Source organism: Myxocyprinus asiaticus, chromosome 32 (genome assembly GCF_019703515.2).
Source record: "Myxocyprinus asiaticus isolate MX2 ecotype Aquarium Trade chromosome 32, UBuf_Myxa_2, whole genome shotgun sequence".
NCBI lineage: Eukaryota > Metazoa > Chordata > Actinopteri > Cypriniformes > Catostomidae > Myxocyprinus > Myxocyprinus asiaticus.
The window spans coordinates 8402236-8427396 of record NC_059375.1 but is presented as its reverse complement, the minus strand read 5'-3'; the positions used below and the strand labels follow the sequence as shown (position 1 = coordinate 8427396).

At 35.9% G+C, this 25161-nt stretch overlaps 1 protein-coding gene across 1 annotated transcript in view; it reads left to right on the top strand.

Annotated features, from left to right (window-relative positions):
- LOC127423363 (AT-rich interactive domain-containing protein 5B-like) overlaps positions 1-25161 on the top strand; it is a 177402-nt gene that overhangs the window by 56855 nt on the left and 95386 nt on the right. Inside the window, exon 4 of the mRNA XM_051667609.1 lies at positions 8323-8553. Coding sequence (XP_051523569.1) covers positions 8323-8553 — 231 coding nt within the window. The remainder of the gene's footprint in view (positions 1-8322; positions 8554-25161) is intronic.

Genomic DNA, 25161 nt, shown 5'->3' with positions numbered 1-25161 from the left:
GTTCGTCCACCTTAGTAGGTCAAACTCATTTTAAATGTATTTTATATAATATTTGGAGTTATTTCAGCCCTGTTACCAAAATTTTAAACAAGTCTAGTAATAAAGATAAAAAAATAAATAAAATGTTTAAAATGTAAAAATAACTGAAGTAAAAAAAAAAAAAAAAAGCACTGGTAACAGGGTTGAAAGTAACTGGGTTGAATAAGCTAATAGTAGGGGCAAGCTAGCTGGTATTGTTATTTTTCTTGAAATAAACAATAATAAAAGTAATTTAAGAAAATTTAAGTAAAATTTTCAAAATAAAAATAAAATAAAGCAACTGTAACTTTTACCCTGTGCCAGAATGGGTAACAGGGTAAAAGTTACAGTGTTGCTTTGAATTTAGCTCTTGTGCTTTTTTTATTTTCTTTTTTAGCAATAAACATAAAAAAAAAATTACATTTATAAAATTAAATAAATAAGTAAAATAAAAATAAAAATGCATCAGAATGGGTAACAGGGTTGGAAGTAACAGTTGAATAAGCTATTTTCTTAGTAGGGGCTAGCTACTGTACTTGGGATTTTGTTATTTGACAGGAAATAAACATTAAATAAACATACAAATTATTATTATTTTTTTAAATAAAAAATAAAAGAAAATAATAAAAAGAAAACATGTGCCATAATGAGAAATGGGGTTGACCATGCTATTACTTTTACAGGGCTAGCTACTTTACTTGGGATTTTGTTATTTTTCTAGCAATAAACATAAAATAATAACAACAGCTTTTTTAATAACATAATAATAATAATAATAATAATAATAATAATAATACTAAAACATATGCCATGATAACAGGGTTGAAAGTTAAAGGGTTGAGAACTACAATATTATTTAGTAAGGGCTAGCTAGTTTAGGCGCAAAATTGTAGATTAGCAATGAAAAACCCAAGGAAGTCAGGCTAAAAAGTAATCAGGATAAACAGTTCTGTAAACTCCCATCACAAGCTCGGGCACGTTCGTGAGTGAACTTTTAACAAACATTATGCAATGTTTATCTGTATTCAATTTGTTTTGTCATGTTACATGTCATAATTGCAATGTAATGTACTCTACTGGTTTTGGCTTTCAAAAGATTAAGTATCCTGGGTTCTAATTACTGTTTTTTAATATGCTTCCCCTTGAATGTTTCTGTCTCATTCTTTTTGTTCTGTCTTATAACTTGACATTCTGCCCTATTGTGAAATAATGAAGTCAAGAGTCTGAATTTTCCGTCCCATCAAAACAAACAAAAGTTCTTTTCAAAAATGGCTTCATTCTTTTTGATTGATGTCACAGATACTCAAACCAGCACTCAAAGTTTTATAGAACAAAAATAGCATGAATTATTAAAACTCAGGGGTGTTTTACACCACATACGTCTGTGTTTTATGTTTAATTGGTACTCTTTGGCAAGCAGTGGAGAGGTGTTATGTAAATATATTCCCACAGAGACCCATTTGACATTTTGTGGGGCACTTGAGCTGTAAATGGGGAGCAAACTGACATAGGAATAGAAAGAGTCCATTTGTTCTGATCTGATAAGACATGTTAGGATTACTCATGCAGATTTTAGCGTATTGATTTTGCAAATTGCATAATGTGATTTTCAGTGCTCTCTAATCATACTGTTGTGTCATCCTAGCCAATTAAATTGCTAAAGATAAGGAATCCTTTCCTTTTAAAAAGGTTAGATTTTATTAACAGTGTGGCTGTAGATCTATTTTGTGACTTCCTTTGTAGCCTAGAGCAAAATGTAATCAAGAAAATGTACGCAGGGTCCCTGCGTGATTAGCTTGGCACAGTGCGGCCCTTTTAAGACGGACATTTTGAGACCGGCCTAAGCTGTGCTAATTGCAAGTAAAGGAGGAGAAAGTATGTAATGATTGCAAGAGATTAATTCAGATGAATGCTGTGATTCCAGATGATCTACGGTATGTTTGTTTCAGAGTGACAACAGTTCTATGTAGCTCTTCAGGGCACTTAAATGAAAAACATGCAAAATTGGGGTTGAAACTCATTTTGTTCTTTTTCAAGGGTCAGTTTTCTTACAACATTGGTAACTTGGTAATTTGGGTTTAATGGTTGAGTTTGACAAATGTTTTCAACAGAACAATTTGTGTAAAAATTGAGAACGTGGAATGAGATAATTTACTTGTCTTCCCACCATGCTGTAGAAAACATTCAAATCCTGTGTGTCACTATGGGGCACAACAGTCTGCTTCCAAAAGTAAAAATCCATAGGGGAATTGATTGTTAACGATAATTTATAAACCTTTAAAGACATACCTACCCTGAGTCCATGAGTCAGCGTTATTTCAACTTAATAAAAAAAAAAAAAAAAAGTTTAATAGCGGAATCCCTGATGAAGAACTACACTAACTTGGAAAATCCACCAATCAGAGGGTCGCAGCAAACAAAATGCACCAAAAGAGCTCTGCAGCGACCACCAACCCGTATGAAGCTCTGCGAATGATGCAGTCTCCCTGCAGTCTCAAACTATTTGTATATTTGCATATATCTGAATATTTTGTCATATAATAAAAAAAAAACAACAATTCCATAATTCCATTTGATCTCCTGGGATTTTCACACACAAAAGTCTCTAGAATTTACTCAGAATGCTGCCAAAAATAAACAACAAAAAAACATCCAGTTAGCGACAGTTCTGTGGACGGAACTGCATTGTTGATGAGAGAAGTCAGCAGAGAATGTCCAGAGAATGGCCAGACTGGTTCGAACTGACAAAATCTACAGTAACTCAGATAACCACTCTGTACAATTGTGGTAAGAAGAATAGCATCTCAGAATGCTATTCTGAGATGCGGGTTGGCGCTGTTTTGGTGGCACGAGAGGGACCTACACAATAGTAGGCAGGTGGTTTTAATGTTGTGGTGTATAATCAACAACTTTAAATCAATAGTTCAGTCATGACAACTCTCGGAAAGATTTAGCATTTTAATGTGGGTATGACATATTGATAGGATATTGATCTTGGCTGAATAGATCTGCTACACTGCAGCTGCTGCAGCACAATTTGAAAAACACAACACAGGCTGCATCGAGCATGTATGACATACTGCTGCAGAATTAGACATAAATACAATCCCCTAACAAAGCAGGGAAGCTACACAAATGCATAACACAAAACACAACCCTCAACAATGCAGATCTTCCGCCACGACTTGTGTACTGCTGCTGCTCCGAAGAGCCATGTGCACTGAGTGTATACTAGCTAGGTGTGCCTTGGCCTGCTGGCCGAATGGCATAACGGTAAAGAACTAAATCTTTATGTGTGCCTGGGCACTATTTAAATGTTAAACAGCTAGTGACCTGACTCATAATGTTTACCTGGACCTATAAAGCCCAGAAGTTATTTAACTAGTGACTTAGCCTAGCAATGTGTGGATTTATTTAAACTAATGACCTGAGATAGTGATGTATGCCGATGCCTGATTTGGCTATGGCTTTCATGACCTTGATAAAGACGCACTTAATGTGTCATGGCCAAAAGCAGACCTTACCGTGCAAGCTAATAGAAAAAAAGACCCAGCAACCACCTGAGCAAATAGCATTTTCAGAGAAAACTCTCTCAGCGCGCTGCAGTGAAACTGGCTTACTTGCAAACGAAGCATAATAAAATGTTAGGCAAAGAGAGAGTGTGCAAGTTGATTGGCTACCCAGTTACTCGTCAAAGGACCTATCACCTTACATCATGTGAACTGATTGACTTGACAAAATCATGTAAGCAAGCTGATTGGCTAACAGATAACAAGTTAAAAAAAAACTACTGTATCAGCTTGCCCCATGCAGAGATTCATTCCTGAACTTAGTAATTTTTATATGTTTCCATTGTTTGTAATTCGATTACATCAATCACAGAGCTTCATGGGATTGTTGTTCATTTCCTAAAGACATTAAGTACACAGTCTTGTACCTTGATCTGATTTTCAAATATTTGTTTTACATGGTTGCACACAAAATGTGGGAGCTAAATATTACATTTTTAAAATAAGCTAATAATTACAAATATTTGTATATTGCTGTCTATAATGAATTGAATATCAATTCATCAGATTATGTCAAAATGGTGATACTGTTGATTTTAATTGTTGGATACAGTCCAGAATGTCCAGGCTGGTTAAAATGGAAGAGAAAAGAGGAAAGCAGGAAAGAATGAGACAATATGTGTTTCCCATCAAGGGAAACATAATACATGCAGTAAAAGTCCAATAAAAGTATAAGCCGTATAAATCAAAAGAGTTTATGTTCTCTTCTCTACATCCATCAGTGTCAGATTGCAGTCTCTACATTTAATATGAAACAGGCGCTGTAGTCATGGACCAAAATATGTAATAGGCCACCTCATGTTGTTATTGCTCTCAGAAACATAATCAGAATAATTTGATGGGTTAAAAAAATATTTTCAAAAAAATAATGAAACAACTGTCCTATGAAGTGCCTAGTGTAGATAGTTTGCATAGCTAATCAGCCTTTTTTTGAGTAGTTGATTTTTATTGCTTAAATATGCTGTTATTGTATCAGGTTGTTAGCTTAGCCACTTGGTAATGTGAACTGTATTGAAAGCAATTGTGAGTTGAGTCTCCTGTGCAGAGCGCTGTTGGTGTGGCACATTGAATTGCTGCAAATGTGCATTCCAAATCAGTCAATTATGAGGTTCCATGACCTTAGGATGCTGCCTTAGGGGCTGTTTACACCAAAAATGTTTTTATGTCCATTTGCTCTTTTTAAAAAAAATTGTTTTCTTTGTTAAACATGCGCTAAACTGCTGTTTTTGACAGTTGCGCCTTGTCTTGCTGTTTTTTCAGCATCTCGCCCAGGAGTGCCACGTTTTTTTAGACACTCAAGTTTTAGACAAAAATGTTAAGTTATAAATGTCAAATTAAAAATAATTTTATCTGTTAAAAACCTGTTTTGATAAACCTGCGTTCTACTCTATTCAGGTGCAGCATCTAGAATTTTTAACACAAATACATATTAGGTATGAACAGCCCCTTAGATCTAATTTAATGCAATAATATGTGTAACAAGGCCTAGAATATAATATTAAGAAATATATCATATTTTACAAATAAAACACAGTGGAATTCATTACAGGGGCATTTTTTGCCCCTACTTTGTGAATTTCAGGGGCACTTTTTCTACTTTCGAGGGGTTTTTTTTCTGATCCTGGTAGGCAGCAAGGCAGCTTACTAGATTTTTCAGCAAAATTCTGATGTCTTACCATCTGATATGGATTCTGACCAGGCTGATGTAAACTCACTGTAAGGCTGTCAGTGGATCATGTTTTATGATTCCCGCCAACTTAATGTTTGTGGACATTGTGTCTGAATAAAGTAGAATAGCTCATTCTCTCCAGGGACGACACGTTTTGGCTTTGTGACTCACATGCCATTTACAAGAGCTCGTATTCTGAGATGGCAGGTATTTGAGGTGCAAAGATGCGATGATTCTTTGATTCAGCTGAGAGATTTTTCAGGTTCTGATGGGAAGACTAACAGGTGCACACTATTGCTCGAAGCTCTGATCTCCAAGAACTGAATGACATGGCTTCCTGCCCAACAATCTTTTATATTGCCAATCCTAACAGAGAGCTGTCATGTTAAACCAGCAGCTCAGGCTGTAGTAAAACATAATAGTCCACAAATCTATATCAGAACCCCTGGGAGCTGCTGTCCTCAACATCCTCCATTATACCATGAGATTAGCTATATGAACTCACAGCACTTCCATTGGGATTGAATTATCATTACTGCAAAGCTAATATTGGCGACAGCAAGATTTATCAATGGTCTTTGTGCTGTACGTATTATTTTGCTGCATCCTGACTAATAAACAGTTTTGGGGACTGAATAGACCGTGTTGTGTTTTGTGTGCTGGAAAGTTGGTGTCCTGACAAGGCTTCCTCGGTCAACCAGCATAACTAAAAAGACCATGCTAGTTGAAGAGCAGTTTGCTGTTGAACAGCATGGCTATGCAGGTACACCAGCTTGGCCAGAATAAACCAGCCTGGACCAGCATGGGAATTCATGCTATTCTAAGCCGGCCTTTTCTGTTGGTGAGTAACTAGCTATAAGTAGCAATGGTACTAATTTAACTACATTTTTCAGTAGCCTGGCAGTAGCTCAGCTGTTTTTCAAACAGAGTTGCTTTTAAAAATGCTACACCGCTACTTTAGTAGCATTGTAATGTAATTACAGCCAAGACAACTAAGGTAATACTTAAAATGCGCTTGCATAAAATGTCGAGCATTTGGATGTCAAATTCATTTCAGTGAATGGGTGTAGACTAGTGGTTGACCTATATATCGCATAGGCCGATAAATTGGCCGATATTCTGAGTTTTGTAATTATCAGCATCCGCCGATAAATTTTCCCCTTTGGCCGATTTGTTTCTTGAGGGTGCTGAGAATCGCCTGCTTGCATGTGACGCAACTGAGACATGTAAATGACCAGTCATGGTTCGTTTTGTTGTTACGTGCCATCGTGCTACTACAATAATAGACCGGTGTGCAACACAGTGTCATTTAAACGGTCCGCATATCAGTACGGTACCGCAGACGCGTTTGAGCTCATAATGTTAAAGTGCTCACCTGTTTCATTCTCCCTCTCCTCAACAGTTCCCTGTAACTTTTAACAGTCTTGTCTAATGATAAAAAGGCAAATATCAATAAAACTAATATCATATACCAGCATCTTGTGGAACTCTCATAAATCTTCCTCTGAAGCACGTGTTTTAACAGTCTCTCCTCAACAGTTCCCTGTAACTTTTCTAATGATAAAAGGCAAATATCAATAAAACTTCTTTTATATACCTGCAAATATGCAGATATCTGGTTTAAACAGATGTAATTCACGAACCTCATGAAAATCCAGCGTTTTCTTCCCGTCGAGCACTCATATAATATCTTCCTCTGAAGCGCATATTCTATCAGCCAGAATCCAAAACTTCAGGATCAGGATCAAAAAGTTCCTCTGATTCACAAATCATGACGGTCACCCCGTGACAATCCAAGCAGGCAATCCAGGCCGTTTAAACTGTCAGGAGATTGCTACTGCTCGCTCTGGATCCACACGATCGCCTGAGTGCAACTTCAAAGTAAAAGCGCTTAATGTGTGCTGCAGGTAAATGTCTTATTCAATATGCACTGAATGTACAGTTGGTTTGATTTTGTATTTTTTTAGAAAATGTGATTGCTAACGTGTACATGCCATCCATGGTTGGTGGACTACTGTGTGTGCTGTTATTTCCTCCTAATATATTAACAATTTCTGCAAATAAATTAGTCAAATTTGATGACTAAACAGAAATCAGAAGAAACTGCTATCTACCATTTAAAATACAATATTATTTTTTTAGATTCTTTTTACAAAGTTAAAGTTTAGTGTGAAATTGAGTAAATATAGTGCTAAATAAGAGTTTACTCATTTTTTAGCAATTTTATGTTTATGTTATTTACTATATTAAATTGTGTGATATATCAGCATTGTATCGGCCCATCGGCCACCCTGCTTTCTGGATATTGGCATCGGCCATTAAAAACCCATATCGGTCGATCATTAGTTTTAGTAATTTCTTTACGCAGATTGCTGCACAACATTTTGATTCTTTTTGCAGTGATATGCAAAACAATAAAATATTGATAAAATATGTTTTTGGACTATTTTTGAGTTATACAAATGATGGTGTTTTCTGGTTTTATTGGTGGAATTTAGTGTATAGTAAATATATCAGTTTTCTGGTTTATAGGTGGTATTTAGTGTAAATAGATCAGTTTTCTAGTTTTATTGTTGGAATTTGGTTTAAGTACATCCGTTTTCTTGTTTTATTGGTGGAATTTAGTGTAAATAGAGCAATTTTCTAGTTTTATTGGTGGAATTAAGTGCAAGTAGATCTGTTTTCTAGTTTTATTGGTGAAATTTAGTGTAAAGATCTGTGTAGGTGCTGTTTAATGCTGTCATCCTTATTGAGAACCCTGAACAAATTGTAATGTATGAAGATATAGCTTTAGCTACAATAGCTTTATCTACTTTTTATTAGAAATTTGTAGTGCTGCTAATTAAGTTTTCAAAAGTATAGTTTGATTGTAGTTGAATTACCTTTAATTATGAGTAGTTTGTTGTTTGTCAAGCTACAGTTTCAAAGAAGCTTCCCCAACACTGCTAATCAATGAATCCATGATGGCAAACATTGTTTTTAAAATGATCTATACAAGTTTGATTGTGCTAACTTCATAAAATACATTAATTAAATCTGATTTCTTCTCTCTTTTTGTCTCTTTAGGTGATGATGGGGAAGATAGAAGGGTTCTGGTACTGAGTTACCCTCAATACTGTCGGTATCGCTCCATCATTGTACGACTGCGGGAGCGGCCCACCTCCCTCCTGACGGACCATGTGGTGCTGGCCTTGGGGGGCATCGCCTCTCTCACTAACAACACCCAAATCATGTACTGCAGGGACACGTTTGAGCACCCCACATTGGTGGACAACGAGAGTGTATGCGATAATTCCGGTAAGTCCCCTTCTGAGGAATTTACAGTAACTGTGCAACTTCCTGTTTTGAGTCTGATTGTGGTTTATTAGTTTGTTTAAAGATTCATTACATTGTATATATATCTATAATTGAAATATATGTGTATATATATATATATATATATATATATATGCAGTACTGTGCAAAAGTTTTAGGCACTTGTGAAAAATGTTGCGTAGTGAGGATGTCTTCAAAAATAAATAGTTTTCATTTACCAAGTAACATCATACAAAGTCCAGTAAAAATAAAAAAGCTAAATCAATATTTGGTGTGGCCACCTTTGCTTTTAAAACAGCCCCAATTCTCCTAGGTACACCTGGACACAGTTTTGCTTAGTTGTTGGCAGATAGGATGTACCAAACTTCTTGGAGAGTTCACTACAGTTTTTCTATCCGTTTCGGCTGTCTCAATTACTTCTGTCTCTTCATGTAATCCCAGATTGACACAATGTTCAGTGGGGGTACTGTGGGGGCAATGCCATCTCTTGCAGAGTGCCCTGTTCTTCTATTCTAATCTTTTCTATATTTTTCATATTGACACACTAAAGCTGAAGATATAAATAATCATCTTATGACAAATGTTTTTGTGAAACATCTTATGTGCCTAAAATTTTGCGCAGTACTGTATATATATATATATATATATATATATTCAATTGTATAATTGAGTGAAGAATGAATGAATGAATGAATACGTGAATGAATGAATGATGTCAGATGATTAACTAGTGGTGATATTTAGGCCAGCATCATTATTACTACTGTTTATACTTCGATCAGACTTCCTATACTAGAGACCAGAATATTGTCGAGAGGGTGTGCGCTTTTGACTTGTGCCAGTTAGTAACCACCAAGTAACCACCCAGAGTACCCTATAAACCAGAGTAAGAAATAAATATAATATTAAGGGTCTAATTGATTTTCTAGGTCTTTTTTTACATTTATGATGACATATTTTTCTAACTATTTAAAAACACACTGCATGCCATCCATTTATGTCAAATATTTCTAACCCTTACTAGACTAGATTTTTAAAAATGTAAAATTTCACCCCCACATTTTAAATATTTGTGTTTTTATGTCACTTTTGCCCCAAGCCCTGATTAATAATGCCCTTACAGTTGTGGTGGCGAGTTATGCACGGGCAAGGACCACTCACATTTTTCATAAAATTTAAAAATCTAGTTATTGCCTATTAGTTTTATAAAGATGAATGAATGAATGAATGAATGAATGAATAAATGAATGAATGATGTCAAATATATAAATATAAATATTTTGAGTCTACACTCTACCTATCTGTTGCCAAATCACCAAAATAAGGCTTTTATCTTCATTATTTGACTGACGCTGGGTTGCCATATGAGGACAGGCATGTTTATTGCTGTTGTGTTGCTGTACAAACAGGAATCAAAGACTCTGAGCTGGTAATTGAAACAGACACTCATGGCTTTTAGTGCAGCAAGCCTGTCAAGTGGAGAGTCGAGAGCTTGTTCTGTGATAGAGTATAACTTTCAGCTGAACTGAAAGCCTGTTTTTACACTGAGGTCTGAGTCCGTCAGAGTCCGTCTGCTTATGCCAGAAACATATTTCTTCAAAAAGGCTGCTTTGATATTAGAAACAGCTTTTCAGCCCAATTTTTGGCACAAAAAAAAAAATCACTGAATGGTAGATGTAATTATCAGCTGTAAACAGCAGTCTCGCTCTTGGATGTCGACTCTGAAATTTAAATTGTACTCAATAGCTGTCCATGATCAAGGTTTGTAATTGCTAGGTGTATTATGAACACTGATGGTATCTCTATGTAACAAACAGTGTTTGATGTTCTGGTTCTTATATCTGATTGCACAAGTGGCGTTCCTGATATTTAGTATAACAGCGCTGGGGTGCTTTACTGTTTGGCGACACACAATGGTGGATCCTGCTTTGGCTTTGTTTGGAACTATTTTCGTTAGCAAAGCAAAAATAGTGAAAATAACTGGCCATAGTGTGTCTAAACTGTATGTTACTCATTATTAACTGCTTGTTTATTTAGAACTGTTGTATAAAAGCAATATTACACTTTCACTGAGAAAAATAAATGAACCAACTAAAAATGTTGTTACAATTGTTCCTACATTTAACCCCAAACTCAGACCTGAACATAGTCTATGCCCTTACCCAAACCCTATACCTAACCATGATTTTAATACGAAAGTAATTGTTGTGTAAAATGAATAAAATAAACTGTGGGGTTTTGACCGAACGTTCTTATGTTAAACCCCTAACCCGAACCCCAAACCTAAGCTTAACCATGACGTGTAACTCTAAACCTAACCATGATTTTAATAGGAGAATATCTTTTGTGTACTACAGAAGAAAGAAAACATCAGGATTTGTAACGAGACGAGGGAAGTGTATAACAGGTTAGTGACATACACTACCGGTCAAAAGTTTTGAAACACTTGACTGAAATGTTTTAGTAATAATTCCCATAGTTCCATTTATGTTATTCCATAGTTTTGATGACTTTACTATTATTCTAAAATGTGAAGAAAAAAAATTATAATAAAGAATAAGTGTTTCAAAACTTTTGACCGGTAGTGTACATCAAACATTTGTATTGCATAAATAAATGTGGAAAGAGTAACCAAATTTGCCGTTTCCTTTCATAAAATAAATAGTTGGATAGGAGGCTAGCTAAAATTAGATGCCTGTATTATACTGATTTTAAACTTTAAAATGTTTATTGGCCTCCATGGGAGTTAAAGTGCAAGCCAGGTCATACGATATCTCACAATTTCGCCTTCTTGTATGGTGAATTGTATGCCATCTTGTACTCTCATGAGTTGTCATGAGACTATGTTGGTTTGCAGTGTCTTATGATTGGGGTGGGAATCTTTAGGCACCTCACGATTCTGAACTAGTCTCGAATCTCGATATAGTATCTCAATTTTTCAGCAGCAGTATAGAGGTGTAAATCTTTGGCAAGTTAAAGTAGCTTGTTGCAAAAGGTTCTACATAAAATCTGCCCCAAAATGTCTACTCTGACAATAATGAAACAATAGAAAAATATAATCATAAATAAGCAGTTATAATAACTTAGTGTTCAGTGTAAATAAAATGCCGCACCAGAGTACTTTGGTGTTGTCAGTTGGTGAACATCTTGTATTCTGGGGCTGTGCGTTAGAATGAAAATTTTGAGCATATGATTGTAAAATAAAGTGTTTGGCGCCAATATACTTATAGCCAATTTGAAAAAAGAACAGGCGTGACATCCTTTCCACAAAACTGGCCAAAAAGTGTTTTTGAGTGCGTTGCTGTGGTTCAAAACATCTTGCTAGTGCGAAATTTCAGGAAAACATTTTACCAGCTGTTAAACACCTTACTACCATTCAACACTATGTCATGTAATGTTTTTAGATTAAAGGCATATACTACCAGAAAAGTTCTTCTGCATTCTTCATTCAGGGGAAAAAAAGAAGTTCTAAACAGCCATCCGCCACACCACTGTGGGAGAGGGAGCATTTGAATATGATGATGCTACATGTAAAACCTAAACTAATGTGATATTACAATTTGTTATCAATGACCTCATTCTATGAGTAGAATTCACACTAGATCAGTAAAAGAAGTTGTTCTAACCACTCAGTGATGATTTAAAGTAATATATCTTCTGTAGAAAATGTTTAATTTCTCTTGTTTAGATTCTGAATTCATGACGTTAATGCGCTAACCATACGTGGCCATAATATACACCGATAACACTCTGTTATTGTAATTTATGATGACACTGATACAACTGCAAAGATGGGTGTATAAAAGAGTAATAATGGGCAAAATATAGACAAAAGAATGATGAGAGAGGCATGTTTTACTTTGGTCAGATGTGTGAATGACTTTCGCTGCAGATGGCACATGAGTGAATGGGCACTTGAGAGTATTTGAGTAGATTTGATTATTTTTGTAGACTAATTAAACAAAACCAAAAAAATCACATGACATGGTCTTGCACGCCAATGTGTTCACGTTGAATACTGACTGAAAAATTTAAACAAAGTAGTAGGTGGAGCTTCAGGTCACACCTACCGATGACGTGGACCAATGGCAGCAAGAAGCTGTTTAGCAGCCGGTTAGAAGTTTCCTAAAAGTTCGCCCAGGCGAGCTGTTCCGTACCACCGAAAGGAATGTAAAAACACCTTCTTTTTGGCCAGATTTTGTTCTAAATGACATCATACCCATATTCGTATGAAGTATATCTGGGCCTTAAGTCTATAAAATACATTGGGAACCGATGCATATTATGGCTACATATAGTGTGATAGCGTTAGCATTAGCACCACAAATGCAGAATGTAAACATGACAAATTACACATTATCTACTGCATATATATATTACTTTAAATAATCACAGAGTGATGTTAAAACAGCTTCTTTTACTCAGTTTCTCTCATGTGGGTTCTATTCATAGATTGAGGCATGTAGTAAATGATAACATATTTTAATGTCATCTCATATTTAAATGCTTCTTTAAACACCTCCCCCAGTAGCGTCGGTGGGGTCCGAATATTAGAACTTTGCTATAAGTTGGGTTCAGTTAGGTTCTCTTTCCTCCAACATTCAAAAGCATGTCAACAATCTTAGGGTTATTTTTGACACATCTTTAATTTTTGACAAATAAATCAGTGCCATTGTTAAGGGAGGTTTCTTTCATCTAAGGTCTATTGCTAAACTAAAACAGTTTCTCTCTCAAAAAGACCTAACAATTGTGATCCATGCTTCTGTTAAATCATGACTGGATTACTGCAATTCACTGTATATCGGTCTGCCTCAGTCTGCTATATCTCGTCTGCAGATTGTTGAAAATGCAGCAGCTAGATTTTTAACTGGGATTAAAAAGAGGGATCACATTTCCCCTGTATTAGCTTCTCTACACTGGCTTCCCGTTAAGTTCAGAACTGATTTTAAAACTGCTGTCTTTGTGTACAAGGCCCTTTCTGGCCTTGCACTTAAACACATTAGTGACTTTCTGCATTCTTACTCTCCTCCAAGAATGCTCAGATCAGGTAATCAGCTTCTTTTATCTGTCCCCCGTTCACGCTGCAAGTCAAAGGGTGATCAGGCCTTTTCTGTTGTTGCTTCAAAACTTTGGAATAGCCTGCCCTTTCACGTAAGGTCTGCACCATCTTTAACTATTTTCAGATCTGCCCTTAAGTCTTATTTTTGTTCATTGTCTTTTGATACTATTTAATCTCCGTGATGTTTTTTACTGTAAGTGCTGCACATCGCGTGGAACTAATCTGTATCTCTACTGTTTAATCTTGCGTATGTTTGTTCAATAAACGTTTACATTTTTTATAAATGATTTTAAAATTCAGACTATAAAATGTTGTGGATTAATCCAGAATTCTTTGAGAATGTGGGTGAATCGATTTTTCCCCCACCGCTACAGCATATAATGTTCCTGTTAAGCTAGTTCTCGTACTCCAATGCCCTGCAGATGCTTGTACAACGATTCCAGGATGTGAAATGAAAGAGAATAGCTTTGTGCTATTGTGATCACTTGACACATGAAGGCAAATTCTTTGCATAAATGCTGTATTTCCGATTTTTTTATTGACTGTGACAAAACAAGTGATTTTGATTTTGATCATCTGTTAATGTTTGAAGCAGTGCTTATGCACAGAATTTAAATGCTCTGTATATTAATATTTGTGTTTCTTATTGGTTTGGAGGTCATTTTCAAACAACATAGCGGTTTGTGTTGGGTTTTCGCTTTTCCACAGATGCTGCCAGGCTTCAGTTTTCGTGCTGGGCTTCCTTTTGGAAAAGCGCTGGGTTATTGAATGCTGTTTTGTAAAAGACGATAGAGAAGTTTACATAATAGCATTTGACGAGAGGGAAGAACAAACTGACAGCAGGTAATGCATAAGAGAAATTGGTGTAAATGGGTTCCAATGACTTCAATAAATGCTCTAAGGTATCTTTGATTGCTGAAAAACATCACTTAAACACTGTATTCTTCTTTAAAACCATGTTCTTTTCTGAGAAAATGTAACATAAGTAATTCTGTTTGAATCGGACAGCCTGCAGGGATTTGCATACTCTGATTAAAATGTCTTTGTTCTTGCCAAAGTTTTAAACAGAATCATGGCATGCTGTATTAAAACCTGAAAAGAAGTCATTTTGTTTAACTTAGTAGGGTGTGTTATTTATTAAGGCTTTAGCTCAACGTATGAAGTCATTGTTCATGTAAAGACTGCCATATGCTGGATTTGTTACAGAGCGATAGATCTGATGTTGGCTATTTCTGAAATCGAGGAAGATGAAAAAATCAGAAAAAAACAAAAACAAAAACAAAAGACTTTATGCTCAGAGTGACGGTTACTTTGCGTAAAATGTTGTGCGTTTAGCCTTGTCATTAACAGTTTGAAGCAAATAACAGTACATGGCAATGAAGAGGGGAGTTCTACAGAATTTAGAAGGGTCCAGTGCATTACAGAGCCAAGATAAAAATGGAAAGGTGGGATATTTAAGGAAAAATACAAGTGGAATTGGTGCTGTTGTTATATTGAATAATTTTTAGTCATTTGTTCCTCTGCTTATGGAAATAACCACAGGGTTATCTTCGCTCGTATGCCTCTTTAGTCACATGTTTGGAAGTCAAGTGAAGTCTTATCCACACTTGATTGGGCTTTAGGGGGGTGGGTGAGGATTGAGAATATGGAATTTAAGTGATGTTGGAGAATTTTGCTCAGACATCAGCTGATTTTGTGCCCTGCTTATCAAATGGTTCCTAATAACATTCGGTAACCATAACATTTTAACAGTACTCTTTATCTATTAAAATGTCATATTTATTCTACACTATAATTTCAGTATGTAATATAATCAATGAATAATTCATATTTAAACAAATTACATTAATTTATAATTAATTTATACAATTAAATATAATATAAATAAACATTTATAGATATTATGCATTATATATAATTTTTTTTTTCCACATAAAATGCAAAAAATAAAAAAATAAATAAATAAAAATAAAAAGGTTAAAAGTTGTTAGTTTTTACAGTTGTTACCTTAAGGTGCTATTTCTATGTGATCTAACCATTTAAAATACTTGTGTTGGAGTAACCTAAAGTAATCATGTTGATTGAGTCATACTAAATAATATTTTTGGCTTCAATAAAACCAGTCAATTTAAATGATACTACATGAAACATTTTTTTAGGTTACAGGTGAGCAGAGATCCACCAATTTTTACCATTGAAATTCCATGACTCTCCATGACCTACCAGAATCAGAATCAGAATGAGCTTTATTGCCAAGTATACTTACACATACAAGTAATTTGTCTTGGTGACAGGAGTTTCCAGTGCACAACAATACAAAACAGCAACAAGACACAGATAATAAAAGAAATAAATAAAACATTTAATGAAAAATAAATAAAAAAATTCAATAGAAAATAAAGTATATATAGAATACACAATAAGACCATATATATATATATATATATATATATATATATATATATATATATATATATATATATATATACACACACACACACACACACACACACACACACATACATACACACATACATACATACACACATACACATACGTAGTGCAAATCTAAATACAAATCTGTTATATACAGTGCAAGGGAATGTAATGGCAGAAGAGGTTGGATGTGTTGGATAAATATAAAAAGACTAGACTGTGAATTGCACATAATTATTGCCAAAGGGACAGTTTTAACTGTTCATGAGATGGATAGCCTGAGGGAAAAAACTGTACCTGTGCCTGACGGTTCTGGTGCTCAGAGCTCTGAAGCATCAGCTAGAAGGCAACAGTTCAAAAAAGTAATGGGCAGGGTGAGTGGGGTCCAGAGTGATTTTTCCAGCCTTTTTCCTCACTCTGGAAGTGTATAGTTCTTGAAGGGAGGGCAGGGGGCAACCAATAATCCTCTCAGCAGTTCGAACTGTCTTTTGTAGTCTTCTGATATCTGATTTCGTAGCTGAACCAAACCAGACAGTTATTGAAGTGCAGAGGACAGACTCAATGACTACTGAGTAGAACTGTATCAGCAGCGCCTGTGGCAGGTTGAACTTCCATGACTGGCAAAGGAAGTACAACCTCTGCTGGGCCTTTTTCACAGTGGAGTCAATGTGGGTCTCCCACTTCAGGTCCTGTGAGATGGTAGTGCCCAGGAACCTGAATGACTCCACTACTGCCACAGTGCTGTTTAGAATGGTGAGGGGTGTCAGTGTGTTCCTCCTAAAGTCCACAGTCATCTCCACCGTTTTGAGCGTGTTCAGCTCAAGGTTGTTTTGACTGCACCAGACAGCCAGCCGTTTAACCTCCCTTCTGTATGCAGACTCATTTTCATCTCGGATGAGGCCGATGACAGTGGTGTCGTCTGCAAACTTCAGGAGCTTGACAGAGGGGTCCTTGGCGATGCAGTCATTGGTGTAGAGGGAGAAGAGTAGTGGGGAGAGCACACATCCCTGGGGGGCACCAGTGCTGATTGTACAGGTGCTGGAATTGAATTTCCCCTGTCTCACAAGCTGCTGCCTGTACGTCAGAAAGATGGTAATCCACTGACAGATAGACATGGGAACAGGGAGCTGGTGTAGTTTAGTCTGGAGTATAGCTGGAATGATGGTGTTGAAAGCCAAACTGTAGTCCACAAAAAGGATCCTTGCATATGTCCCTGGTTTGTCCCTGGACTTTCCTGGAATTTGTGATTACTGAATACAGGTCTTTAAAAAAACATTTAGATTCAGACCGATTTCTGAAACATTTTGACCTATTTATTGACAAGAACTGACTCAAAATAATGACTTGTTCACAAATGGTACGTCACTATGGCTTGAGAGCAAGATTTAATGCACACAATAGCAAAACCTAGTTAATTAGATATTTTTGAGCTGAGGAAAACTAGTTAAATGTACTTTCACTATAGACATTTTTATGACTTTTAAAATGTTATCGATTTCCTTGACTTTTCCATGCCTGGAAATCACAATTAAAAATGTCCCGATATTTCCAGGTTTTCCATGACTGGGAACCCTGAGTGAAGATTTTTTACATCATAATATAATTTAACATGGCAATTTTCTACCCTATATCTGTCCATTAAGCCCTGTTCACCGCCAACAACATTGTTCCATGGTGTCGCTAGACTCTGCGATTTGTGTCGCCGGTGGGCTTTCCTACTGCTGTCACTTTAACATTATTGGTGGGCTGCACATCTGGCCATAGTAGCTTTGGAAATTCTGATTACAGATTATACTGCCGGTAAAATTAAGATATTATTCTAATTTGACAAGGAATAAATTCTATTGCTTCTAAAAATTAACATTCAACAGGGGAGTGTTTTTATATAACCTGCAGCAGCACTCAATGCATCATATCATGAACAAGATAAACAATCTATCAATGTATGAATCAAAATCACTCGAAATGCCGACATGGATTTCAATGTATCATTTTTCTTTGGCTATATCCATGTATGTGGTTAAAGACAAATGAAATTGAACAGTGAAATCGCTCACAGAAACTTTTAACAACTTCTTGCCTACACTCAACTCCAGTCTCTCACACATTTGCTGCCTGGAGATGGATGACTTAGTCTTAGTATTTGTATAAAGTTTACATTTTCTCAACTTTGTCTTATCACTCGCTACGGCGACCTCTGAGGCCAACGGTCACTGCAGCTTGTGTTGCTGGAAGTCGCTCTGCTCTCATTGAAAATAAATGGGATCATGTCACTTTGTCGCTCGATGCTGCCAGCGGTGTAAATGGGGCTTTAGTCTTAAATGGTTTGTTGTTTGCAGCTGTGCCTTTAATACATCGATATAAACACCATTTTCACATGTGAAATGTGAACTGCGGGTTTGTTGCCGGGTCCAAAATACTGTAGGTATTAACTGCATTATCCATCAATTACAACCTCTGTGCAAAGCCTGCTTTGCGACTGCAATGTGCAAGGTTCACAAAACACTCAGGAATCTTGTTAAAAATGAAGTTAAGCCACTCGTTTCTAATGTTTGGATTCTTCAGAAGGATCTGCAGAGTGGCAGGTGCTACACACATCCAGGAACAGCACAAGGTTTGATGGAATTTCCCACATTTTCCTCTTATCGTTAGTTTTTCTGGCATTTAGGAATGGTTTCTTTGCTACTTTCTTCTTATTACCTCACTATGACTGGACGAGCCAAGTTTCTGAACATTGAAGCGTCGTCGATGACATTTAAATGTGGATAACCATGTGTGTGTATGTATTAATGACCTGAGATCAGAGCGCTGTGGATGTTTTTGCAGCATAGTTTCAATAAGTGCCGTTTTATCACTGAAGTTTTGAGTTCTTAAAGTTACGGTTTATTTTCATTGTATAAATGAAGTCTTTTATCTCAAAAGATCAAGGAATATTTGATTCCTCATGATATGACTTCTTTATTTAAAAAGATTCAGTCAAACTTTCCTCTAAACAGAGAAAACAAGGACAGAAAAGCCAGAAAGAAAGAAATACTTTTATCTTAAGGATTTAATGGAGTTTGTAGAGGGCCAGAGAGAGGAGGATACAGGAAGTGTTTAGATGAACATAGTTAATGGGGGTGGCATATTGGTGAATTATTGAAGAGAGTTTATAGGTTGATGCCATGTAATGGCCACACTATTATTTCTCTCTTGATTCATATCCTCTCTCTGAGGAGGTTATTTTTAGGGGTCAGTATTATTATATGAGGATGTACTTAAGACATTACTGCAAAATAGCTGCATTATGGAAGAAGCAAGAGAAAAACTGAGTTACACACATTGTCTGTGGTGCTTCAGAGGGATGGGACTTATTTTCTTAAGTTGTTCTCATCATTATGACATGTGCTGTGTGGCAAGTGATCTCATGTTCTATTTTTGTTCCTTGCACGGGTTTAAATCACTCCTTCGCACAGTCTTGGGGTAGATTCATTTGTCAGTTTAAATAAATAGTTCACCCAAAAAAATTATGAATGATGAAATTCCTTATTTACTCAACCTCATGTTCTTCAGAATCTGTTAGGTATTATCCAAATCAGTATGGCACCTTCAGAAACATTGTGTCAGGTTTGACGTCAATGACGTTTGGTCAGGAGACACAAGAGAACCAATGGTGTTTGCCGTAAACGACGTCCAGTCTGGTGCAAGCATATCCGCTTTGCCATTTTTGTAATCTATACGACTTTTGCAGCATAGTCTCATGAAAATTAATTGACTGTGACGCAAAGGCATAGGTCTGGTTTGAAAGTTGGTAGGGACGTATAGCAAGGATAATATTTAAATGTTGGTATTTAAACAATGTGATAAAGTCAGTCTGGTAATATAGCAAAATAACATTATTATGTCAAATAACAAGTATAATTTCTAACAGTATTTATCTGCCCCACCATATTAAATATTAGACTTGGTTTTAAGAATTTCTAAAGAATAAACAAATTAAGAATTGACCACTGCACGGTTAGGAGGAAAAATGTGAAATGTGATAAAAACTTGGATAATATGCAGCGATATGCGATAAAAGGTTAATGGGTCAAAATCAAATGTTATCTTTTTCAAGAAGATTTACCATGAGAAAATAATATCCAAGGGACATAAAGTGACATTCTGTAAAATGTATTATCCACCATTAAAAAAAATGGAAATCTAAAAAAAGGTTAGGCTAAATTAACAATTTACATGTGTAAAATGACATCACAAGATGATCAAATTATTGGGAGAATGGAACATTGGAACATAGACATTCTCCCCCACTTTCTGCTTTCCAACTGCCCTCACTCCCACATAACAATTTCTCATATTGCATATGTATATTATATGTACTTACGTTTTTATCTGAAAAAGTAGGCCTTCTCAAACAAAGTAGGCTTTAGGTTTAGCGTACAATTAATTATTTTTTTTTTTATCACAAATGCCTTTGTTTTATTGACACAACTTTATTTTCTAGTCCCGATGCTCCAGTGTGCAAAATAAAACATTTATTGGGAGTTATACCAGCATCTTAAAATCCTGCACCTCTTACAATCGTTCAGTTCGTCTTTCTGAAGAGGGCACTTGTCAGGCCGTAAAAGCAGAATCCTCCATTGGGCTGCATGCACAACTCATGACATTTTTCACTAAGTTACGTAGTCATTACATTTTTCACTGTTACATAGTCATTACACGAAAACTATGCTTGTTTAAAACTACTAATTTCAAGGATTGGTTGTAAAATACCAATGGAAATTTGCCCGTGTAGTCTCCAGAAAATATATATATATATATTTTTTTTTTAATCTTAAAAACGACTGTGATTGGTGCATCCTGAACAGCGCTGAGAAAAGGAACAGGTGCCACATGACAACACTGTTTCTGTGCTGTTTTAGAAGAGGTAGAACAATAATTTACACATTAATAATTTTACTAAGTACATTTAATAGAAAATAAAAACATAGTATAAAGTTAAAGTATTTTCTGTGTGGTAAAATTGTCTAAATGTTGGTCGGGACATTTCCGATTTTCTGAAAGTTGATTGGGACATGTCCATATCATCCCTACCTAAAAGCCTCTGCTGAGATGACATTTTTGCAAGTTATATTATGTGGTTTCTAAAATGTATCGCGGCAGTTCCTAGGTGAAATGTCCACTATATTTTTCTAAAAGCAAGTTCTCCAAAACAGATGAGGTTTTTTAAGGTAAATGCTCTATCGAGTTTTGAATCAACAAAACTGACCTCCCTACCCTAAACCTTTAACTTAAACCTTAGCAATAATGTCATAAAAAGCGAATGTGAGATGAAAAACGCAATTGCTGAAGCAACTGCACAATTTTCTGGTGCTTCGATGACACTTTTGGCTCACGTGTCGTCTCGCATGGTTTTCAAGACTCTTTCCCTGTCCTTTGCCTTGCAAGTACAGCGCTCTCTCAGTTGAGCTACCGGGCAATTTGATTGCAAGCTTGTAAATGTAGTTGGTTATGCAATGCAAATGTTAATATGCATCACCTTACAAGTCATGCATTATAGTAAAATTGTGCAGATGTCATAAGATGGCATTGTGTGAGGAACAGAGCGAAAAGTATGTGTTTATGAACTGACTTTTTTTCTAGATTTTTGTGAAAGCGAATAAAAGTTATCGAGCACATTAACATGCACATCAATACACTGATTGCTCCCAAAAATCAGCTTATTTAAAAATAATCTGACAAAGCAAGAAAACCGTGTTTACATAAGATTTGAAATAATCGCGTTATTCGCTGCTTTTGACGTAAAACCAAAAAAAGAGACATGCGCTCAACATGGATAAGCCGGTGAGAACACCGGTAAAGGTGTTTACATGCTACGCAAAATCGATGAAATGGGCAAAAATCTACCCTGTCAACTGGTTTATTCTCATGCCGTTTATAACCTTACACCGATAAAGGAATTCTGTTTATTACGTTTACATGAAATCACAATTTTGCATTTGCCCTTATGAAAATTTAAATGTATTTATTTATTTATTTATTGATATAGTTTTAACAGTGGTATTTGTAACAAGAATAAGAGTAAGCACATGGAAGCATGTATCTTCTTAAATACCGTGGTTAGATGTCACATGATTTCTATAAAACAAATTATGGCATTTTTGTAATTACAAACAGTAGGCCTACTCTAAACGAATGTAAAAACAATAAATACAAAGTATAAACATTTAAAAGTTGTAGCAAACATTTATTATATTCCCTCATTCCCCTAATGTAGCCTATGACAAATTTAATAGAGCTGAAGTAGTGATATGATAATCTGTATTATGAATCTGTTTCTGCCTAAAGTACAGTTAGTGTTACTATAGTAAATTCAAGGGTGGTCATGTAGAATTCTGTGCCGAATTCAAATGGTTTCCGTGTCTCGTGCTGTGCTTCTCACTGGTTCTCGCAGCGCTGCAATGATCAGAGGTGCGCGTTTAAGAGCTCGAGACCGGTCTGTGAATAAAAATGCACCTGCTTTGCAATCACACTGCTCTGTCCATTGAACTGTATCCATCTATATAGCCGTACAGGTGCAGTAGCGGAGGTTGTGACTTCACCTGTGTATTTGACGCTCAATTCAGATGCGTCGCTAGACTTCAGAATCAGATGAACCGTGGTGCAAATGCATACCAACCCTTTTAATGCAAACAGGAATTTGGCGATAGATTTGATTAACGGGGGAGGGGGAGGTACCACCCCCGTTGAGAGTCCCTGACTTAAACAAAGCTGATTCCAAATTGATTCAAAAGTCTTTCCAGCGAATTCACAGCACTTTTCTTTTTTATTTATGGCAGCTGTTTCTGTTAAGTTGATTAGATATGCGTTTCTTTCACCACTCGTCTTTGGTGAATTGCATTTTTGGTGGTTTGTTTGTTTGACAGCATGTACTTTGCGTTCACCAAAACAGAAATCTTCACTAAAATGAAAAGATATACCACATTCCGTGGGGGCCTCTTTCTCTCTCTCTCTCTTGCTCTAGATTTAATGCAAGTTATTAATGCCGTCCAGATGTACTTTTTGCATTGCATTGTTAGGATGTACAGGTCCAGACAGGAACTATCCTCTTTAATCACTTAAAACTCTGCAGAAGTAAATATCATGTTAAATGATTATTGTTTTTAGCACTTAAAGGAGTATTCAATATTCCATACAAGTTAAGCTCAATCAGCTGCATTTGTGGCATAATATTGATTACCAAAAAAATTTGTTTTGACTTGCCGCTCCTTTTCTTTAAAAAAAAAAAAAAGCAAAAATCTGGGTTACTGTGAGGTACTTACAATGGAAATAAATGGGGTCAGTCCGTAAACATTCAAATACTCAATGTTATAGCCACAAGACATAAACAAAATGGTTGTTAACATTTTAGTGTGACAATGTAATGTCAACAAACCCTAAAACGACTGTAAAAATGACAATTTAAACAACTTTACAGCTCAAATAATACATGAGTTTTAACAGAAGAATTATTAAGTGTAAGTGCTTTTATAAAACTATATGTCACAAATGCAGTCGATTGAGCTTGTATTGAACCCAGAATATTCCTTTAAAGGAATTTGTCATTCCAAACTTCCGAACCCATATTACTTTTTTTTTTCTTCTGTTGAACACAAAAGGAGAAACTTTAATGAATGTTGTGGCTGCTCTTTTCCATATAATGAACGCGAATAGGGACTGGGACTGTCAAGCTCCAAAATGATAATAAAGCACTATAAAATTATTATAAAATTGGTCCTTACAAACAGTGATATTAAATGTGACCAAACTTGATGTGACACGTCTAAGGGTGGGCAAGATTTTCAATTAATAATGACTTAAATTTTGTTTTTCAGATGAAGTTATCGTATGATATTAGAATACTTGGAATAAAGCGTGGAAATTATATGGACTACTTTTGTGGTGATCTTTTTTGTTTGTTTTTATTTTTGGAGCTTGGCTGCCTCAGTAAACATTTACTTTTGTTATATTTTTATATTTATTATCTGTTCCACAGAAGAAAGAAGGTCATACAGGTTTGGAATGACATAAGGGTGGGAAAACAATGACAGAATTTTCATTTTTGGGTGAACTATTTCTTTAGACCATGCAGTTATTCTGACATGCAGGAATTTACAGTCAACATTTGCATGGAACAAGGGATGGAAGGCTCTTGATTATGCTCTCTCTCTCTCTCTCTCTCTCTTTTGTTCTGCCTTTTCTGCAATACATACAGTTGTTTGAAATTTATGAGATCATACTGTAAATTTTAAAATGTTCTTTTTCGTCTGTTCTATTTGATTCAATCTTTTTCGCTTGTTTCACAATCTGGGTTGGATTACTAAAGGTCATGCATTTTTTAAAAGCCCATATGCCTCATCCTTGTGACTTATTAAGTATTCAAGGAGAAACTGAAAGGCCTATTCTTTTTTTTCCCTGCATTTTCAATTCAGAGTCCTCCTATGCTCATACCTTTCTCCACACATTGCTCTAATTCCCACCCCACTGAAAACAAATTACCCTTTTAAAATCAGATTTTTTTTACCTTTGAATAGAATTTGCATAATTGTCTGGTGAGGTATGATATTTCTCCTTTTTCATAACGAATAACATACAAGCCGTCCAGATGTGTATTATTACATGCCTTGTCAGTCTGCAGTAATGAGAGTTCTCATTCACTGGATAAGTGCTGGGTGTGTGTGTTTGAGTGTGCGTGTGTTACTCATGTAATTTGTGGGGTCAGTATTTATCAGTTCAAATGAATTCTAAAATGTTGTGCTTGGATTTCTCACAGGCTTGGTTGTTTAAAGATATTTGGTTGTACATCCAGTTGCCAGTGGAGATATTTTATGCAGTTAACAGCCTCATGTTGGGAATTTTTAGGACATATCAATGCCCAAAGGCAAAATATTTTGCTCAAGCATGCAGATGCAAATGCTTAGGATGCTGTCCCATTGTACATGATTAGAGCAGAAAGATACACTGGTACATTGACTCAAATGCAAATTTAGTCATCAGCACAGTACGCACAGACTGTCAAAGTGCGTATTCGTCCAACACGTTCGTATGGAAAAGATTTAGGATCCATACAAGTAGGC